Below are 22,574 nucleotides of genomic sequence, written 5' to 3' on the forward strand. Positions count from 1 at the left end.
AAATAAACCAAAGAACGAAAAAAAAACTAAAACTAAACTAAAACTAAGCATTTCACCAAAATAAAAACTAAATAAAAACTAGCAAACCCGCTCTAAAAACGAACTAAAACTAACTGAATTAGAAGGAAAAAAATAGGTCAAAACTATAACTAAAACTAAACTATAATGAAAAAAGAACTAAACTATTATAACCTTGGTGTCCGTGCGTGTGTGTGTCCGTGCGTGTGTGTGTGTGTGTGTGTGTCCGTGCGCGCGTGCGTGTGTCCCCGTGCGTGTGCGTGCGTCCGTGCGTAGTTGAGAGTGAGACAGAGAAAAAAAGACACATACAGTGCATGGCATACACGGGTCACAGTTGTCCGCTGAAAGTTCTGAATCGTTTTGTTTTGCTTTGCGTCCTAAAATAAAACATTGGCACTTTGGCTACCAGTTATGTGTGCGCCACGTTCTTGTCTCTTGAACATGACTTTTTATACATGGGCCACAGGATATATAAGGATTAAAATAAAGCCCCCCCCCATCTACAAAAAGGTTCATGTTCAACGTGAGAGATTCCTATAGCAGCATACGCGCATGATGTAATCGTACTGTCTGTACTGTACTGTTGTCTTACCTGCCTACTGTTTTAACCCCGTTTTGGGGCGGGGAAACCCTTTTGGCGTTAGCATTATGTTATGCTTTTATAGCTATTGAAAAATAGCAGATCTACAAGCTCGTAGCGCGCCACCGAGTGGCGCGCTACGAGCTTGTATAGGTCTGCTATTTTTGGAAAAAATCGAACCACTGATACAGAAACATGCGGTTTTTCAGAAAACTGTCAGGATTTCAAAGACTTTTTTTTTTTTTTTTTGACGTCAGACCTAATTATGTTTATATGACGTGTATTATCTACCATAGGCCCTTCATACTGTACTTTATGTTCTCCTGAAGTGACCGTGGGTCGAAGAAGAAGAAGAAAGGCTGCTGTGTATGAATATTAACCCATTCTGAACGGGAACCCATTTTGGTGTTATAGCATCATGTCGTGCTTTAGCGGTTGAAAAACAGCAGATCTACAAGCTCGTAGCGCGCCACTATTTTTGAAAAAATCGAAGAACGACTGACATTTTTTAGAATATGATCTCAGGTCAGAATGGGTTAGTCAGACCAAGTGTGTGTCCAGTGGGGAAACCTCGTATATGAATCTGACCTCAGGTCAGAGAATGCGTTAAAGACGTGTCGTTACTTGAGGAGCATGTTGTAGTTGGAGTAGTTGAAGGAGTAGCCGCCCACCACCCACATCAGGCCAGAGTGCAACAGTGCTCGGTGGGACGCCCGGCCCAGCGACTGGGCCGACGGCGTGACGCTGGGCAGCATCCAGAACGCCTCTGTGGACGGAACCGAGAGAGAACAGTCTGGGCCTAGGGGAGAGAGAGAGAGAGAGAGAGAGAGAGTTAGTTAGTTAGTATAGCCTCGGAAACCCAGACGTTTTTATTTCCAGGGAGAAAGAAAAGTCTGGGTCGATCACTCTCTGCTGATTTCTGATCGTCTGCACCTTTGTTAAATTGACGCACACACGCACGCACACACACACACACACACACACACACACCCGTACAGACACACACTCCTCTCTCTCTCTCTCTCTCTCTGTCGCTCTAATTAATTAGTCTCATGTCCAGCAGCTGCGCACATGCCATAGAAAGCATAGGTGAGTTCCAGGCTATAGTTAGTTGGTTAGTTTCATTAATTGTCCACGTGTGGAAATGTGTCTTCGGTCTCAACAGCAATAAACAAACGGTTACAGCAACAGCAACAACACTTACACAATTATTCTCCCATGGCAAATAAGTGCAGGACAACAAATACATAGGGAAAAACAACAAATCTAGCGAGACCATTTTTTAAAAAATGTTACGGTTAGCTTTTGGTACTTTGTACCGTGGCGTCTACCAGAGGGAAGTAGTTCGAACTCCCTGCAGAGTGGATGAGAGGGAGAGAGAGAGAGAGAGAGAGAGAGAGAGAGAGAGAGCAGTCACATGCATAGTATTCATTTCACTCATGCAGAGAGTGTACCAATGGGAACGTGAAGGTCCATTTTTAGTTCCATTTGAAAACTGATTACTTTACTGTATAGGGCTGGACAGTGGAATCTCCAAATGACATACATAGCCTACGTACGTGTTAAAGGTAGGCCAAGTGATTGTCTTTCTTTGTTTAAAGGTAGGCCAAGTGGTTGTCTTTCTTTGTTTAAAGGTAGGCCAAGTGGTTGTCTTTCTTTGTTTAAACTAAAGTGTTTAATATCTCTATATTCTGTTAGTTCTCATTGCTATCGTGTTCCTTCAGTAAACGGAGGAGAGTCGCTGCATGATTGTGTTTCTCCAGCGTTTTATTATAGAAAAAAAAATGCATTTTCAGGTCGGGATAAATAAATGAGCAGAGAAATTATTGGAACTGGAAGGCTAGTATAAAAGATAAAGCTGATATGGTATACTCTCTCCTGATTGGCTGGAATTTTGCAGCCCACCTGAATATGATTTTCTGTTTACACCAAGGCACGCCCCCGCTCGATCATGATTGGCGCAAGGCCCATCTCTATCCTGATTGGATGAAGGCTGGGCCACCTATAGCCAAACACGAAACCTACGGGGTTTTTTTTGACCCCCAGGGGTTAACTGGGGACAGGGAGGAACTCCTTATATGGTCAGCACACTTTTATAGTAAGGAGGATTATCAGAACAAAACAAAAAAAAGAAGTGATATTTGAATTAAGCGAAATCACTGAATATACCTTGAAAGAGTGGCTGTTACTGAAGTCTATAGCAATGACTAATATCACAATATAGAGGTTTAACCTTTTAACAAAAAACACTTTGTTTTAACCCAAAAAGATCACTTATACCCTACCTTTCATTATATGTGTATGGTTATTACACTCAACATACAGTGAGTTCTGATTTTATAAACAAGGCATACTAGAGATATCTGTTGGAGGCATAGACTGTAAAAAATATGGACAAAGCGTTCTCCGGGTCTAACATGAACGTAAAATGAAGCCTGTCAGTCCTTTCTTGTGTACATCGCCATCTTTCTAGATCCGTTTGGGCCCAGCTGGCCATTGGCTGGCCCAGACAACGAGGCGGGACTTCCCCCCTTCTTCTCTGTTGGTTTTTATTTTGACTCGAGTGGGTGGGGGATCCCGTTCATAGACTGTAACGGTAGCCACGCCCCTCAGAACATGCGCGACTTTATGGTAATTTATTTTATAAATGGGGCCATCATTTTCCAAAAAGAATATTATGACATTAGAAATGAGACTTTAAACTAGTGACTGGAAGCGAAAAGTATTCATGACCATGTTTATTAAGGTAATACAGTCTAGGTGAAGTTGGGCCCAAATACATGGACTTCTATGGGGCTATGGGTTTTTTTGGGCCCAATGACAGCGCCACAACAGGCCATTATATGAACTTTCAGGAAATCCCGATTTCCTTGTGGCTTCACAAAATATCTGTCTGACTGCCCCCCTGGTTGGAGGTTACGATGGACCGATGGCCCAGCAAAGCACCACACTGCCATCTACTGGTTTTGGCAAGTCACATCATGCTGACATTTCTTTTTTTACCTATAGCAGAGTGGGTGGTCTGCTCCCCACAGTGGCAGGGAGACGTTGGTGGGATTCAGCACTACAGATCAACTCGGGGCATGTGTAAATAGAGAGGTGGGGTCTTAACCATTAGACCACCAAGGATATATCAGGACACCAGAAAACACCTTGGGACAGTTCTGATCCTGACCTGAGATCAGATTCATACGAGGTTTTCCACTGGACAACACACTGGTCTGATTAAATGGAAGCCATGCATTTGCATCACACAAACGTGTCGTGAACTACTGTTTGCCGATATAACTGCATTTGTAGTTTTAAAGTGATATAACTGCATTTGTAGTTTTAAAGAGAAAATGTCTAGTTTCTTCTGTGAAAGAACACAGAGTGGAAGTGAGCAAGGTGTTGCTATGGAGATACGCACATTTAAAGAGGGGGTGCCACAACTTTTAGTATTTTGCCAGTTTTTCATCGGTCTATGAGGTGACAGTACTTCATTAGACACCCTGGAGTCGTTTTTATGTGCAACGGTGTATTAACTTTGCATTTAGGGTTTCTTCCTGGAGGCTGAACCCTTGACAGTCAAACGCTCCAATGAAATAAACATAATATAATATAGGGACATCACACTATCAGCCCCTCCCCATAACCCCTCTCCCTTTATCATACAACTACAGCTGTGGGTGCGGCTTCAGTTCAGGTGGATCACCACCCATCACCGCACCCACCAAGGCAAACCTTAATGCACTGGTGACTGAGCGTGCCCACTTGAAAACAACATTTTAACAAATACTGTACACATTTTTTTTTTTAAATGATACCTCCTTATATAACAATAAGACCTGATGATCATGTTTTAGGGTGGCCAAAAAATCACGGCACTGCATCTTTAAAGGTTCTTCTTATTACAGGCAATAGACATCTCTGACTGTTTGGCCCTGAAGTCACAGTTGATCACACCAGTTGTGAGATACCCAAGTCCCTGCAGGAATCGCCACTCTGAAGTCATTATTACATTAATAAATATAAAATGTGCGTGGCGTACATCTTGACTGAATCATTTGGCGTGTTCTCACGTTGAAAATGTAAAACATCTGTTACAATATGTCAACAAGGTTTTCTTATTATTTCTGATTTTATTATGAAAGGTCCCCTTTTGTTCTTTTACATTGTCAATTCTCGTATAACCCATTTTGGGGCGTGAACCCCTTTTGGTGTTAGCATTATGTTATGCTTTAGCTATTGAAAAATTAGCAGTCCTACAAGCTCGTAGCACGCCATTCGTTGTAGGACTGCTATTTTTGAAAAATCGAACGTCAGGAAGACATTTTTTAGAATCTGATCTCAGGTCAAAATGGGATAAGCTAACAAACCTTCCGGTTTCAGTAGCCTCTGAACTTTTAGCCACCATAGACATCTAATACACAATTTAACTTGATCAATCATGAAAACTCTGGAGGACATACATACGACATCTGAAACCCTCCTCCATGTTTTGATATTCTGCCAACAGGCCTCGTAGAAAATATTCCATGGCCTGATGTTGGCCTCAAGTTACACATATACGCAAATGGTTTGTTGCACTCCCTCTGGTGTTGTGAATGTGGAGTGTTTTAACAGGTACACATGGGTATGTTGGCGGTGTAGCACATCTCACTGCAACTTCCTGCAATCTGTCATCAACCCTAAGCCATTCCAGCCTATACAAATGGGCAGGGCAGGGGTGAGGTGGGTTCTGGGAGTTTGTATAGTATACTTAAGTAGTCTTATATGATGGGCGGACGGTACACTTTTTGGCCACTAGTGGCGCTAGTGAGCAATTTAATGCATAATTTGCATAATTAATTATGCAAATTAGTAATTAAACATTCCAGGAATTCCATAGATATAATTAGCATAATCATAAATAATAAATATCCATAACCAATAAAATATCCATAAATATAATTAGCATATAATAGTTTATAATTAAATAATAATAAAAACTAATAATAGGTTATTTATAAAATGCATGATGTGTGTGTGATTAGCTGATCTCATCTCTCTCTCTCTCTCCCTGCGTCACCATGTGCCATGTCCCCCAACATGTAAATTTTGTCACTGGGGTTAAGGTGGGGGGATGGTCGCTAACCTCAGGCAATATTTATTTAGGGCAGGGGGGTCACTGTCTTGAATTCGTTTGAAGTTTGGTGGGGGATGGTATCTAAACAGGTCCAAGTTAGATAAACAAGGGGGGGATGGGCTCTAACCAGGTGCCAGGTGCGACATGCAAATTAAATGAAAGCGCGGGGGTGGGGTGGGGGGGATGGGGCCCCCCTCTTTGTGGAATGCTAGGTGCCAGACATGCAAATTAAATGAAGCGGGGGGTGAGGTGGGGGGGTGGTATCTAAACAGGTGCAAGTTAGATAAACAAGGGGGTGGGGTGGGCTCTAACCAGGTGCTAGTAGTAAAATGCAAATTAGATAATCACAAAGGTGGGGGTCCTTATCTTTGAAGTGAATTGTATGCATAAATTAATCAAGGTAGTATTTAAATTCCTTACATACATTGACAGTGGGTGTGTGATTCCACCTAGTGGTCAATATCTATATAAATATTTACACTGCAATACCATTTATGCCCTGATGTAATCTCAGTCATCTAGGGAAATGTTTTTCAATCATTTGGTCTGGGGACCACCAGTGGTCCTTGAATGTAATTATTGTGTAAGTCAAGGATATCCCCCTAGTGGTCAATTTCTATAAATATATTTACAACTGCAATACCATTTATGCCCTGATGTGATTTCAGTCACCTAGGGAAATGTTTTCAAGCAATGGTCTGTGGGCTACCGATGGTCTTTGAGAGGGTTCAGGGGACCCTCCCCAGCTAAATCATGGAGAGTTGGTAACCAAATAGTCTCCTTATAGATCTTTAACTCTATACTTTTCAATTTTTTGTGTTTTTGAATTTTTAGGTTTCATGGTGTCCTAAGGTGTATGGTTTATTGTCTGTCTTGTATTATTTTTGGTGTTTTGTGTTGTGTCTTTGAATATTGTATGCTTCATGTGGTACTAATGTGTTGGGGTTATTGTCTGTCTTGTATTATTTTTGGTGTTTTGTGTTGGGATCTTTGAATTTTTTATGTTTCATGTTGTCCAAATGGGGTTGGGTATTGTAAATCTTGTATTATTTTTTGTGTTTTGTGTTGTGTCTTTGAATTTTGCATGCTTCATGTGGTACTAGGTGTTTGGGTTATTGTCTGTCTTGTATTATTTTTGGTGTTTTGTGTTGGGATCTTTGAATTTTTTATGGTTCATGTTGTCCAAATGGGTTGGGTATTGTAAATCTTGTATTATTTTTTGTGTTTTGTGTTGTGTCTTTGAATTTTGCATGCTTCATGTGGTACTAGGTGTTTGGGTTATTGTCTGTCTTGTATTATTTTTGGTGTTTTGTGTTGGGATCTTTGAATTTTTTATGTTTCATGTTGTCCAAATGGGTTGGGTATTGTAAATCTTGTATTATTTTTTGTGTTTTGTGCTGTGTCTTAGAATTTTGCATGCTTCATGTGGTACTAGGTGTTTGGGTTATTGTCTGTCTTGTATTATTTTTGGTGTTTTGTGTTGGGATCTTTGAATTTTTTATGTTTCATGTTGTCCAAATGGGTTGGGTATTGTAAATCTTGTATTATTTTTTGTGTTTTGTGTTGTGTCTTTGAATTTTGCATGCTTCATGTGGTACTAGGTGTTTGGGGTATTGTCTGTCTTGTATTATTTTTGGTGTTTTGTGTTGGGATCTTTGAATTTTTTATGTTTCATGTTGGCCAAATGGGTTGGGTATTGTAAATCTTGTATTATTTTTTGTGTTTTGTGTTGTGTCTTGGAATTTTGCATGCTTCATGTGGTACTAGGTGTTTGGGTTATTGTCTGTCTTGTATTATTTTTGGTGTTTTGTGTTGGGATCTTTGAATTTTTTATGTTTCATGTTGTCCAAATGGGGTTGGGTATTGTAAATCTTGTATTATTTTTTGTGTTTTGTGCTGTGTCTTTGAATTTTGCATGCTTCATGTGGTACTAGGTGTTTGGGTTATTGTCTGTCTTGTATTATTTTTGGTGTTTTGTGTTGGGATCTTTGAATTTTTTATGTTTCATGTTGTCCAAATGGGTTGGGTATTGTAAATCTTGTATTATTTTTTGTGTTTTGTGTTGTGTCTTTGAATTTTGCATGCTTCATGCGGTACTAGGTGTTTGGGTTATTGTCTGTCTTGTATTATTTTTGGTGTTTTGTGTTGGGATCTTTGAATTTTTTATGTTTCATGTTGTCCAAATGGGTTGGGTATTGTAAATCTTGTATTATTTTTTGTGTTTTGTGTTGTGTCTTGGAATTTTGCATGCTTCATGTGGTACTAGGTGTTTGGGTTATTGTCTGTCTTGTATTATTTTTGGTGTTTTGTGTTGGGATCTTTGAATTTTTTATGTTTCATGTTGTCCAAATGGGGTTGGGTATTGTAAATCTTGTATTATTTTTTGTGTTTTGTGTTGTGTCTTTGAATTTTTGCATGCTTCATGTGGTACTAGGTGTTTGGGTTATTGTCTGTCTTGTGTTATTTTTGGTGTTTTGTGTTGGGATCTTTGAATTTTTTATGTTTCATGTTGTCCAAATGGGGTTGGGTATTGTAAATCTTGTATTATTTTTGGTGTTTTGGGTTGTGTCTTTGAATTTTGCATGCTTCATGTGGTACTAGGTGTTTGGGTTATTGTCTGTCTTGTATTATTTTTGGTGTTTTGTGTTGGGATCTTTGAATTTTTTATGTTTCATGTTGTCCAAATGGGGTTGGGTATTGTAAATCTTGTATTATTTTTTGTGTTTTGTGTTGTGTCTTTGAATTTTGCATGCTTCATGTGGTACTAGGTGTTTGGGTTATTGTCTGTCTTGTATTATTTTTGGTGTTTTGTGTTGGGATCTTTGAATTTTTTATGTTTCATGTTGTCCAAATGGGTTGGGTATTGTAAATCTTGTATTATTTTTTGTGTTTTGTGTTGTGTCTTGGAATTTTGCATGCTTCATGTGGTACTATGTGTTTGGGTTATTGTCTGTCTTGTATTATTTTTGGTGTTTTGTGTTGGGATCTTTGAATTTTTTATGTTTCATGTTGTCCAAATGGGGTTGGGTATTGTAAATCTTGTATTATTTTTTGTGTTTTGTGTTGTGTCTTTGAATTTTTGCATGCTTCATGTGGTACTAGGTGTTTGGGTTATTGTCTGTCTTGTGTTATTTTTGGTGTTTTGTGTTGGGATCTTTGAATTTTTTATGTTTCATGTTGTCCAAATGGGGTTGGGTATTGTAAATCTTGTATTATTTTTGGTGTTTTGGGTTGTGTCTTTGAATTTTGCATGCTTCATGTGGTACTAGGTGTTTGGGTTATTGTCTGTCTTGTATTATTTTTGGTGGTTTGTGTTGGGATCTTTGATTTTTTTATGTTTCATGTTGTCCAAATGGGGTTGGGTATTGTAAATCTTGTATTATTTTTTGTGTTTTGTGTTGTGTCTTTGAATTTTGCATGCTTCATGTGGTACTAGGTGTTTGGGTTATTGTCTGTCTTGTATTATTTTTGGTGTTTTGTGTTGGGGTCTTTGAATTTTTTATGTTTCATGTTGTCCAAATGGGTTGGGTATTGTAAATCTTGTATTATTTTTTGTGTTTTGTGTTGTGTCTTTGAATTTAGCATGCTTCATGTGGTACTAGGTGTTTGGGTTATTGTCTGTCTTGTATTATTTTTGGTGTTTTGTGTTGGGATCTTTGAATTTTTTATGTTTCATGTTGTCCAAATGGGGTTGGGTATTGTAAATCTTGTATTATTTTTTGTGTTTTGTGTTGTGTCTTTGAATTTTGCATGCTTCATGTGGTACTAGGTGTTTGGGTTATTGTCTGTCTTGTATTATTTTTGGTGTTTTGTGTTGAGATCTTTGAATTTTTTTATGTTTCATGTTGTCCAAATGGGTTGGGTATTGTAAATCTTGTATTATTTTTTGTGTTTTGTGTTGTGTCCTTGAATTTTGCATGCTTCATGTGGTACTAGGTGTATGGGTTATTGTCTGTCTTGTATTATTTTTGGTGTTTTGTGTTGGGATCTTTGAATTTTTTATGTTTCATGTTGTCCAAATGGGGTTGGGTATTGTAAATCTTGTATTATTTTTTGTGTTTTGTGTTGTGTCTTTGAATTTTGCATGCTTCATGTGGTACTAGGTGTTTGGGTTATTGTCTGTCTTGTATTATTTTTGGTGTTTTGTGTTGGGATCTTTGAATTTTTTATGTTTCATGTTGTCCAAATGGGTTGGGTATTGTAAATCTTGTATTATTTTTTGTGTTTTGTGTTGTGTCCTTGAATTTTGCATGCTTCATGTGGTACTAGGTGTATGGGTTATTGTCTGTCTTGTATTACTTTTGGTGTTTTGTGTTGGGATCTTTGAATTTTTTATGTTTCATGTTGTCCAAATGGGGTTGGGTATTGTAAATCTTGTATTATTTTTTGGTTTTTGTGTTGTGTCTTTGAATTTTTGCATGCTTCATGTGGTACTAGGTGTTTGGGTTATTGTCTGTCTTGTGTTATTTTTGGTGTTTTGTGTTGGGATCTTTGAATTTTTTATGTTTCATGTTGTCCAAATGGGGTTGGGTATTGTAAATCTTGTATTATTTTTGGTGTTTTGGGTTGTGTCTTTGAATTTTGCATGCTTCATGTGGTACTAGGTGTTTGGGTTATTGTCTGTCTTGTATTATTTTTGGTGTTTTGTGTTGGGATCTTTGAATTTTTTATGTTTCATGTTGTCCAAATGGGGTTGGGTATTGTAAATCTTGTATTATTTTTGTGTTTTGTGTTGTGTCTTTGAATTTTGCATGCTTCATGTGGTACTAGGGGTTTGGGTTATTGTCTGTCTTGTATTATTTTTGGTGTTTTGTGTTGGGATCTTTGAATTTTTTATGTTTCAGGTTGTCCAAATGGGGTTGGGTATTGTAAATCTTGTATTATTCTTTGTGTTTTGTGTTGTGTCTTTTGAATTTTGCATGCTTCATGTGGTACTAGGTGTTTGGGGTATTGTCTGTCTTGTATTATTTTTGGTGTTTTGTGTTGGGATCTTTGAATTTTTTATGTTTCATGTTGTCCAAATGGGTTGGGTATTGTAAATCTTGTATTATTTTTTGTGTTTTGTGTTGTGTCTTTGAATTTTGCATGCTTCATGTGATACTATGTGTTTGGGTTATTGTCTGTCTTGTATTATTTTTGGTGTTTTGTGTTGGGATCTTTGAATTTTTTATGTTTCATGTTGTCCAAAGGGGGTTGGGTATTGTAAATCTGGTATTATTTTTTGTGTTTTGTGTTGTGTCTTTGAATTTTGCATGCTTCATGTGGTACTAGGTGTTTGGGTTATTGTCTGTCTTGTATTATTTTTGGTGTTTTGTGTTGGGATCTTTGAATTTTTTATGTTTCATGTTGTCCAAATGGGGTTGGGTATTGTATATCTTGTATTATTTTTGGTGTTTTGTGTTGTGTCTTTGAATTTTGTATGCTTCATGTGGTACTAGGTGTTTGGGTTATTGTCTGTCTTGTATTATTTTTGGTGTTTTGTGTTGGGTTCTTTGAATTTTTTTATGTTTCATGTTGTCCAAATGGGGTTGGGTATTGGCTGTCTTGTATTATTTTTTGTGTTTTGTGTTGTGTCTTTGAATTTTGCATGCTTCATGTGGTACTAGGTGTTTGGGTTATTGTCTGTCTTGTATTATTTTTGGTGTTTTGTGTTGGGATCTTTGAATTTTTTATGTTTCATGTTGTCCAAATGGGTTGGGTATTGTAAATCTTGTATTATTTTTTGTGTTTTGTGTTGTGTCTTTGAATTTTGCATGCTTCATGTGGTACTAGGTGTTTGGGTTATTGTCTGTCTTGTATTATTTTTGGTGTTTTGTGTTGGGATCTTTGAATTTTTTATGTTTCATGTTGTCCAAATGGGTTGGGTATTGTAAATCTTGTATTATTTTTTGTGTTTTGTGTTGTGTCTTTGAATTTTGCATGCTTCATGTGGTACTAGGTGTTTGGGTTATTGTCTGTCTTGTATTATTTTTGGTGTTTTGTGTTGGGATCTTTGAATTTTTTATGTTTCATGTTGTCCAAATGGGGTTGGGTATTGTAAATCTTGTATTATTTTTTGTGTTTTGTGTTGTGTCTTTGAATTTTGCATGCTTCATGTGGTACTAGGTGTTTGGGTTATTGTCTGTCTTGTATTATTTTTGGTGTTTTGTGTTGGGATCTTTGAATTTTTTATGTTTCATGTTGTCCAAATGGGGTTGGGTATTGTATATCTTGTATTATTTTTTGTGTTTTGTGTTGTGTCTTTGATTTGTGCATGCTTCATGTGGTACTAGGTGTTTGGGTTATTGTCTGTCTTGTATTATTTTTGGTGTTTTGTGTTGGGATCTTTGAATTTTTTATGTTTCATGTTGTCCAAATGGGGTTGGGTATTGTATATCTTGTATTATTTTTGGTGTTTTGTGTTGTGTCTTTGAATTTTGTATGTTTCATGTTGTCCTAATGGGTATGGGTTATTGTATATCTTGTATTATTTTTGGTGTTTTGTGCAGTGTCTTTGAATTGGGTATGGTTCATGGGGTACTAATGTGTTCGGATTATTGTCTGTCTTGTATTATTTATGGTGTTTTGTGCTGTGTCTTTGAATTTTGTATGTTTCATGTGGTACTTCAAAATATTATTAATACAAACAGGCGGCCTGTTGTATTAATATAATATTTTGAAGTACCACATGAAACATACAAAATTCAAAGACACAGCACAAAACACCATAAATAATACAAGACAGACAATAATCCGAACACATTAGTACCCCATGAACCATACCCAATTCAAAGACACTGCACAAAACACCAAAAATAATACAAGATATACAATAACCCATACCCATTAGGACAACATGAAACATACAAAATTCAAAGACACAACACAAAACACCAAAAATAATACAAGATATACAATACCCAACCCCATTTGGACAACATGAAACATAAAAAATTCAAAGATCCCAACACAAAACACCAAAAATAATACAAGACAGACAATAACCCAAACACCTAGTACCACATGAAGCATGCACAAATCAAAGACACAACACAAAACACAAAAAATAATACAAGATATACAATACCCAACCCCATTTGGACAACATGAAACATAAAAAATTCAAAGATCCCAACACAAAACACCAAAAATAATACAAGACAGACAATAACCCAAACACCTAGTACCACATGAAGCATGCAAAATTCAAAGACACAACACAAAACACAAAAAATAATACAAGATTTACAATACCCAACCCCATTTGGACAACATGAAACATAAAAAATTCAAAGATCCCAACACAAAACACCAAAAATAATACAAGACAGACAATAACCCAAACACCTAGTACCACATGAAGCATGCAAAATTCAAAGACACAACACAAAACACAAAAAATAATACAAGATTTACAATACCCAACCCATTTGGACAACATGAAACATAAAAAATTCAAAGATCCCAACACAAAACACCAAAAATAATACAAGACAGACAATAACCCAAACACCTAGTACCACATGAAGCATGCAAAATTCAAAGACACAACACAAAACACAAAAAATAATACAAGATTTACAATACCCAACCCATTTGGACAACATGAAACATAAAAAATTCAAAGATCCCAACACAAAACACCAAAAATAATACAAGACAGACAATAACCCAAACACCTAGTACCACATGAAGCATGCAAAATTCAAAGACACAACACAAAACACAAAAAATAATACAAGACAGCCAATACCCAACCCCATTTGGACAACATGAAACATAAAAAAATTCAAAGAACCCAACACAAAACACCAAAAATAATACAAGACAGACAATAACCCAAACACCTAGTACCACATGAAGCATACAAAATTCAAAGACACAACACAAAACACCAAAAATAATACAAGATATACAATACCCAACCCCATTTGGACAACATGAAACATAAAAAATTCAAAGATCCCAACACAAAACACCAAAAATAATACAAGACAGACAATAACCCAAACACCTAGTACCACATGAAGCATGCAAAATTCAAAGACACAACACAAAACACAAAAAATAATACCAGATTTACAATACCCAACCCCCTTTGGACAACATGAAACATAAAAAATTCAAAGATCCCAACACAAAACACCAAAAATAATACAAGACAGACAATAACCCAAACACATAGTATCACATGAAGCATGCAAAATTCAAAGACACAACACAAAACACAAAAAATAATACAAGATTTACAATACCCAACCCATTTGGACAACATGAAACATAAAAAATTCAAAGATCCCAACACAAAACACCAAAAATAATACAAGACAGACAATACCCCAAACACCTAGTACCACATGAAGCATGCAAAATTCAAAAGACACAACACAAAACACAAAGAATAATACAAGATTTACAATACCCAACCCCATTTGGACAACCTGAAACATAAAAAATTCAAAGATCCCAACACAAAACACCAAAAATAATACAAGACAGACAATAACCCAAACCCCTAGTACCACATGAAGCATGCAAAATTCAAAGACACAACACAAAACACAAAAATAATACAAGATTTACAATACCCAACCCCATTTGGACAACATGAAACATAAAAAATTCAAAGATCCCAACACAAAACACCAAAAATAATACAAGACAGACAATAACCCAAACACCTAGTACCACATGAAGCATGCAAAATTCAAAGACACAACCCAAAACACCAAAAATAATACAAGATTTACAATACCCAACCCCATTTGGACAACATGAAACATAAAAAATTCAAAGATCCCAACACAAAACACCAAAAATAACACAAGACAGACAATAACCCAAACACCTAGTACCACATGAAGCATGCAAAAATTCAAAGACACAACACAAAAACCAAAAAATAATACAAGATTTACAATACCCAACCCCATTTGGACAACATGAAACATAAAAAATTCAAAGATCCCAACACAAAACACCAAAAATAATACAAGACAGACAATAACCCATACACCTAGTACCACATGAAGCATGCAAAATTCAAGGACACAACACAAAACACAAAAAATAATACAAGATTTACAATACCCAACCCATTTGGACAACATGAAACATAAAAAATTCAAAGATCCCAACACAAAACACCAAAAATAATACAAGACAGACAATAACCCAAACACCTAGTACCACATGAAGCATGCAAAATTCAAAGACACAACACAAAACACAAAAAATAATACAAGATTTACAATACCCAACCCCATTTGGACAACATGAAACATAAAAAATTCAAAGATCCCAACACAAAACACCAAAAATAATACAAGACAGACAATAACCCATACACCTAGTACCACATGAAGCATGCAAAATTCAAGGACACAACACAAAACACAAAAAATAATACAAGATTTACAATACCCAACCCATTTGGACAACATGAAACATAAAAAAATTCAAAGATCTCAACACAAAACACCAAAAATAATACAAGACAGACAATAACCCAAACACCTAGTACCACATGAAGCATGCAAAATTCAAAGACACAACACAAAACACAAAAAATAATACAAGATTTACAATACCCAACCCCATTTGGACAACATGAAACATAAAAAATTCAAAGATCCCAACACAAAACACCAAAAATAATACAAGACAGACAATAACCCAAACACCTAGTACCACATGAAGCATGCTAAATTCAAAGACACAACACAAAACACAAAAAATAATACAAGATTTACAATACCCAACCCATTTGGACAACATGAAACATAAAAAATTCAAAGACCCCAACACAAAACACCAAAAATAATACAAGACAGACAATAACCCAAACACCTAGTACCACATGAAGCATGCAAAATTCAAAGACACAACACAAAACACAAAAAATAATACAAGATTTACAATACCCAACCCCATTTGGACAACATGAAACATAAAAAAATCAAAGATCCCAACACAAACCACCAAAAATAATACAAGACAGACAATAACCCAAACACCTAGTACCACATGAAGCATGCAAAATTCAAAGACACAACCCAAAACACCAAAAATAATACAAGATTTACAATACCCAACCCCATTTGGACAACATGAAACATAAAAAATTCAAAGATCCCAACACAAAACACCAAAAATAACACAAGACAGACAATAACCCAAACACCTAGTACCACATGAAGCATGCAAAAATTCAAAGACACAACACAAAACACAAAAAATAATACAAGATTTACAATACCCAACCCCATTTGGACAACATGAAACATAAAAAATTCAAAGATCCCAACACAAAACACCAAAAATAATACAAGACAGACAATAACCCAAACACATAGTACCACATGAAGCATGCAAAATTCCAAGACACAACACAAAACACAAAAAATAATACAAGATTTACAATACCCAACCCATTTGGACAACATGAAACATCAAAAATTCAAAGATCCCAACACAAAACACCAAAAATAATACAAGACAGACAATAACCCAAACACCTAGTACCACATGAAGCATGCAAAATTCAAAGACACAACACAAAACACAAAAAATAATACAAGATTTACAATACCCAACCCCATTTGGACAACATGAAACATAAAAAATTCAAAGATCCCAACACAAAACACCAAAAATAATACAAGACAGACAATAACCCAAACACCTAGTACCACATGAAGCATGCAAAATTCAAAGACACAACCCAAAACACCAAAAATAATACAAGATTTACAATACCCAACCCCATTTGGACAACATGAAACATAAAAAATTCAAAGATCCCAACACAAAACACCAAAAATAACACAAGACAGACAATAACCCAAACACCTAGTACCACATGAAGCATGCAAAAATTCAAAGACACAACACAAAACACAAAAAATAATACAAGATTTACAATACCCAACCCCATTTGGACAACATGAAACATAAAAAATTCAAAGATCCCAACACAAAACACCAAAAATAATACAAGACAGACAATAACCCAAACACCTAGTACCACATGAAGCATGCAAAATTCCAAGACACAACACAAAACACAAAAAATAATACAAGATTTACAATACCCAACCCATTTGGACAACATGAAACATAAAAAATTCAAAGATCCCAACACAAAACACCAAAAATAATACAAGACAGACAATAACCCAAACACCTAGTACCGCATGAAGCATGCAAAATTCAAAGACACAACACAAAACACAAAAAATAATACAAGATTTACAATACCCAACCCATTTGGACAACATGAAACATAAAAAATTCAAAGATCCCAACACAAAACACCAAAAATAATACAAGACAGACAATAACCCAAACACCTAGTACCACATGAAGCATGCAAAATTCAAAGACACAGCACAAAACACAAAAAATAATACAAGATTTACAATACCCAACCCCATTTGGACAACATGAAACATAAAAAATTCAAAGATCCCAACACAAAACACCAAAAATAATACAAGACAGACAATAACCCAAACACCTAGTACCACATGAAGCATGCAAAATTCCAAGACACAACACAAAACACAAAAAATAATACAAGATTTACAATACCCAACCCATTTGGCCAACATGAAACATAAAAAATTCAAAGATCCCAACACAAAACACCAAAAATAATACAAGACAGACAATACCCCAAACACCTAGTACCACATGAAGCATGCAAAATTCAAAGACACAACACAAAACACAAAAAATAATACAAGATTTACAATACCCAACCCATTTGGACAACATGAAACATAAAAAATTCAAAGATCCCAACACAAAACACCAAAAATAATACAAGACAGACAATAACCCAAACACCTAGTACCACATGAAGCATGCAAAATTCTAAGACACAGCACAAAACACAAAAAATAATACAAGATTTACAATACCCAACCCATTTGGACAACATGAAACATAAAAAATTCAAAGATCCCAACACAAAACACCAAAAATAATACAAGACAGACAATAACCCAAACACCTAGTACCACATGAAGCATGCAAAATTCAAAGACACAACACAAAACACAAAAAATAATACAAGATTTACAATACCCAACCCATTTGGACAACATGAACCATAAAAAATTCAAAGATCCCAACACAAAACACCAAAAATAATACAAGACAGACAATAACCCAAACACCTAGTACCACATGAAGCATGCAAAATTCAAAGACACAACACAAAACACAAAAAATAATACAAGATTTACAATACCCAACCCCATTTGGACAACATGAAACATAAAAAATTCAAAGATCCCAACACAAAACACCAAAAATAATACAAGACAGACAATAACCCCAACACATTAGTACCACATGAAGCATACAATATTCAAAGACACAACACAAAACACCAAAAATAATACAAGACAGACAATAAACCATACACCTTAGGACACCATGAAACCTAAAAATTCAAAAACACAAAAAATTGAAAAGTATAGAGTTAAAGATCTATAAGGAGACTATTTGGTTACCAACTCTCCATGATTTAGCTGGGGAGGGTCCCCTGAACCCTCTCAAAGACCATCGGTAGCCCACAGACCATTGCTTGAAAACATTTCCCTAGGTGACTGAAATCACATCAGGGCATAAATGGTATTGCAGTTGTAAATATATTTATAGAAATTGACCACTAGGGGGATATCCTTGACTTACACAATAATTACATTCAAGGACCACTGGTGGTCCCCAGACCAAATGATTGAAAAACATTTCCCTAGATGACTGAGATTACATCAGGGCATAAATGGTATTGCAGTGTAAATATTTATATAGATATTGACCACTAGGTGGAATCACACACCCACTGTCAATGTATGTAAGGAATTTAAATACTACCTTGATTAATTTATGCATACAATTCACTTCAAAGATAAGGACCCCCACCTTTGTGATTATCTAATTTGCATTTTACTACTAGCACCTGGTTAGAGCCCACCCCACCCCCTTGTTTATCTAACTTGCACCTGTTTAGATACCACCCCCCCACCTCACCCCCCGCTTCATTTAATTTGCATGTCTGGCACCTAGCATTCCACAAAGAGGGGGGCCCCATCCCCCCCACCCCACCCCCGCGCTTTCATTTAATTTGCATGTCGCACCTGGCACCTGGTTAGAGCCCATCCCCCCCTTGTTTATCTAACTTGGACCTGTTTAGATACCATCCCCCACCAAACTTCAAACGAATTCAAGACAGTGACCCCCCTGCCCTAAATAAATATTGCCTGAGGTTAGCGACCATCCCCCCACCTTAACCCCAGTGACAAAATTTACATGTTGGGGGACATGGCACATGGTGACGCAGGGAGAGAGAGAGAGAGATGAGATCAGCTAATCACACACACATCATGCATTTTATAAATAACCTATTATTAGTTTTTATTATTATTTAATTATAAACTATTATATGCTAATTATATTTATGGATATTTTATTGGTTATGGATATTTATTATTTATGATTATGCTAATTATATCTATGGAATTCCTGGAATGTTTAATTACTAATTTGCATAATTAATTATGCAAATTATGCATTAAATTGCTCACTAGCGCCACTAGTGGCCAAAAAGTGTACCGTCCGCCCATCATATAAGACTACTTACTTACTACAGTCAGTATAGTATGCATCACTCGATGCAGACGGTGCAGGAATACACGTTGCTTTTCCCGCACCGACCCAGAAAAACAAGCCACTTCTAAAACAATAATGCTCTGTATACTGTGGACTTCATTAATGGTATTGGCCCATACCAAACCTTTTTTCTAATTAAAGTTGAAAGAGCCAGAGGACGGTCTGTCTCAGCACGCATTTAGAAAGACGCGTTCATGCGTTCATCTTCAGTGGACTACTTGACGGTGTCTTTACAGACGGGTGCAGAGGATTCAGAATGCTGCTCAAGTCCTCACGGTCCTCAGTAAGAATACTGGACAACTTCAACCCCGGCTGCTTGCCTGTTTTTCCTCCCGGAATTTTCACCAGTGAGGGGGGATAACTTTGTAATATTATGCTATTGGCTGTTTGTATTCTTTTTTGGAAAAATATAAAAAGATACTCCTGTGGAAAGGCTGTATTATTTTACTTATATTGACCCTATAAACAATTTAGTATTATTTAATAATGTAAGGTTTTGCCTACTCAAATGGTACCTCGTCAGATAATCCCACATATCCTACAACAACAGACTTCACTGTAGTAGCTTTTCATAAATTATACCACTCGGTGGCGCGCTGTGAGCTTGTAGATCTGCTATTTTTCAATAGCTAAAGCATAACACGATGCTGTTCATTATATTCAGAACGGGTAAGGACTAGTATAAATAGTTCTATAGTTGCGTTGCTTGGTGTAGAGATGGCCACTATAACATTGAAGGCAGAAGTAAAACCAAGGGGGACATCTAGTGGGAATTCAAGGAACAACAGTCAAAACAACTAGTTGTATAACTCAAGCACTGAGTAAATCACCGATTAGACATCAAAGGGTCATCAACATCATTAGGTCTTTCGAGCTATAGACTGGTTTTTGCCTTACATTAGCGCTGGTTAATCTGGGTTTATCGCTCTCCTATCTGACCCTAGTGTTGGGGTTTACATTTCAGTTCCTAGTATAGATTCTACGGCGCGGTAGTGGTATAATCTGACATATACTGCAAAGCTGACATGGCCATCTGGCTATGCATGTTCAACTACTCCTCCGTGAATCCATCGCCATTTATTCATGATGAAACAGAAAAACGTTAATTGGACACTGTGGAGTCGTGATGCATAGACACTGCGTGTGTTGGAATGCATGTATAGGTTTACAGCAGTTAAACAGTTTATCTGAAGTTTATTTGAAGTCTGCGCCGATATGCTATCTAAATGTAAACCAAATGTGTCAAGTTGATACGACACAGTACTGCATGTACACGTGATCTATTTGCATAGGCAAGGAAAGGAAGGAAAGGTGTGTGTGTGTGTGTGTGTGCGTGTGCGTGTGCTTGTGTGTGTGTGTGTGTGTGTGTGTGTGTGTGTGTGTGTGTGTGTGTGTGTGTGTGTGTGTGTGTTTCACTCTGTTTCCCATTCATTTATAAGGAACACTGCTCTCAATGAGGACATTATCACCTTTCCAGTAAAAGCCAGGCTACAGATCCTTCCCACCAAACTCAACCTTTCCCTCTGGTTTCCCTCCACCCATGCACCTCATTGCTTGCATCACACCACAGGGCTCGTTACAGAAACCATGTCACACATTCTGAATGGCTGTTTTGCACATCTCTCTGCTAACACACCAGATGTTGTTGTGGTCAATGAAGAGAACAAATCAGTTTTCATTCTTGAAATGGCCTGCACCTTTGACTCTAGCTTAGAGGAAGCCTTTATGACTAAGGTCATTAAGTACCAGCCGCTCCTCCAGACCATCATTGAACTATAGGCTACAGGTGCAATCTATATGTGTTTATCTTCGGCAGCCTAGGACATGTACACAGTTCGGTCGTAAGAGGCTTCCAACAACGTGGGATGCCAAAAAAAGCAGCCAAACGGCTTGCGAAATTCTGTGCAATATCTTCCACTATCGGTAGCCGCCAAATATGGCGAAGACGCTGTTACCTGTACCCCTGAAGGGTGTGTGGGTATTTGTTCGGGATTTGCTGACTGCATTCTGTATGGCACCTTGTAAATATTTGTGTCCTTGTATTTGTATCTCTTATGTGGACATAAATAAATTATTAAAATGTGTGTGTGTGTGTGTGTGTGTGTGTGTGTGTGTGTGTGTGTGTGTGTGTGTGTAATTGTGTGAAAGTGGTTGTGTGAAAGTGGTTAAAATCTGATACTAGAGGTTCATGTGCCTTCGGTGCACTCACATCTAGCTTTAAAAAAACAATAATAATAAAATAAAATAAAACGTTTCCCATCATGCACCATTGCACCTGTAACCCAACATGCCTTGCACATGGGCGTCGACGCAACATGGCACGTGATCGGCCGTAGCCAATCGGAAGAAGGAAACACGGGAGCCCAGTTTCTGGGAACTGTTTTCTCCGAATCTAGACACTTCTGCATACTCTGACTATACTGGCCTGCACTGTTGTCTATAACCTCAATATTTGTAAAGAGATGTTTACTTTTGGGGCGGGAACCCCTTTTTGGTGTTTTAAGCGTTTACGTTATACTTTAGCTATTATTTATATAAAATAAAATAGCAGATCTACAAGCTCGTAGCGCGCCACCGAGTGGCGCACTACGAGCTTGTAGGTCTGCTATCTTTGAAAAGTCGTGAAAATGTGGTGCAAATCTTTGAATATATATTTCAGAGCGAACATATTTAACTAAAATGTTTGCTTCTGGGGGGGGTCCCTGGAACTACACATTTTGAGATGGGGGTCCGTGGCCCAATAGAGATAATTCTGGGGGTCCTTGACAAGAAAAAGGTTGAGCACCACTGATATAGAAACATGGGTTTTTCAGAAAACTATTAGGATTTAGAAAAGCCTTTTTTTTTTTAAATCGACATCAGTCCAAAATGGGTTAAAAACCAAATGCTTATCCATTAGAAGATGCTAGTGTGACCTAGACAAAGTACAATTGTGAGGTATTTGTACTCCACTACATCTGGGATCCAAATATTGTACTTCTACTCCACTACATTTATAAATCTTTAGTATTTACTTTGTAGATTGTGAGTATTATTACAAAACGTACATTGACCAACTTCAGCCCAATATACATTTTGGCCCATTGGAAAACAGCCGAACTACAAGCTCACAATGCGTTGCGTCGCAACGCATTGTGAGCTTGCATAATGAGTACTTTTGGCACTTTAAAGTGCATTTTGATGCCAGCTTGTAGGTCTGCTATTTTTGAA

At 37.0% G+C, this 22,574-nt stretch overlaps 1 protein-coding gene across 4 annotated transcripts in view; it reads right to left on the bottom strand.

Annotated features, from left to right (window-relative positions):
* The window catches only part of LOC308328078 (attractin-like protein 1), a 307,756-nt gene that overhangs the window by 228,482 nt on the left and 56,700 nt on the right, over window positions 1-22,574 (bottom strand). For all 4 annotated transcript variants that reach the window (XR_013965255.1, XM_080781767.1, XM_080781766.1 and 1 more), the window contains exon 6: window positions 1,223-1,397. Coding sequence is in view for 3 of the 4 variants with exons in the window: in XM_080781767.1 (XP_080637893.1) it covers window positions 1,223-1,397 (175 nt within the window). In the remaining variant the exon portion in view is untranslated. The remainder of the gene's footprint in view (window positions 1-1,222; window positions 1,398-22,574) is intronic.

This window comes from Protomyctophum bolini, assembly GCF_963924005.1.
Source record: "Protomyctophum bolini genome assembly, chromosome: 14".
Lineage (NCBI taxonomy): Eukaryota > Metazoa > Chordata > Actinopteri > Myctophiformes > Myctophidae > Protomyctophum > Protomyctophum bolini.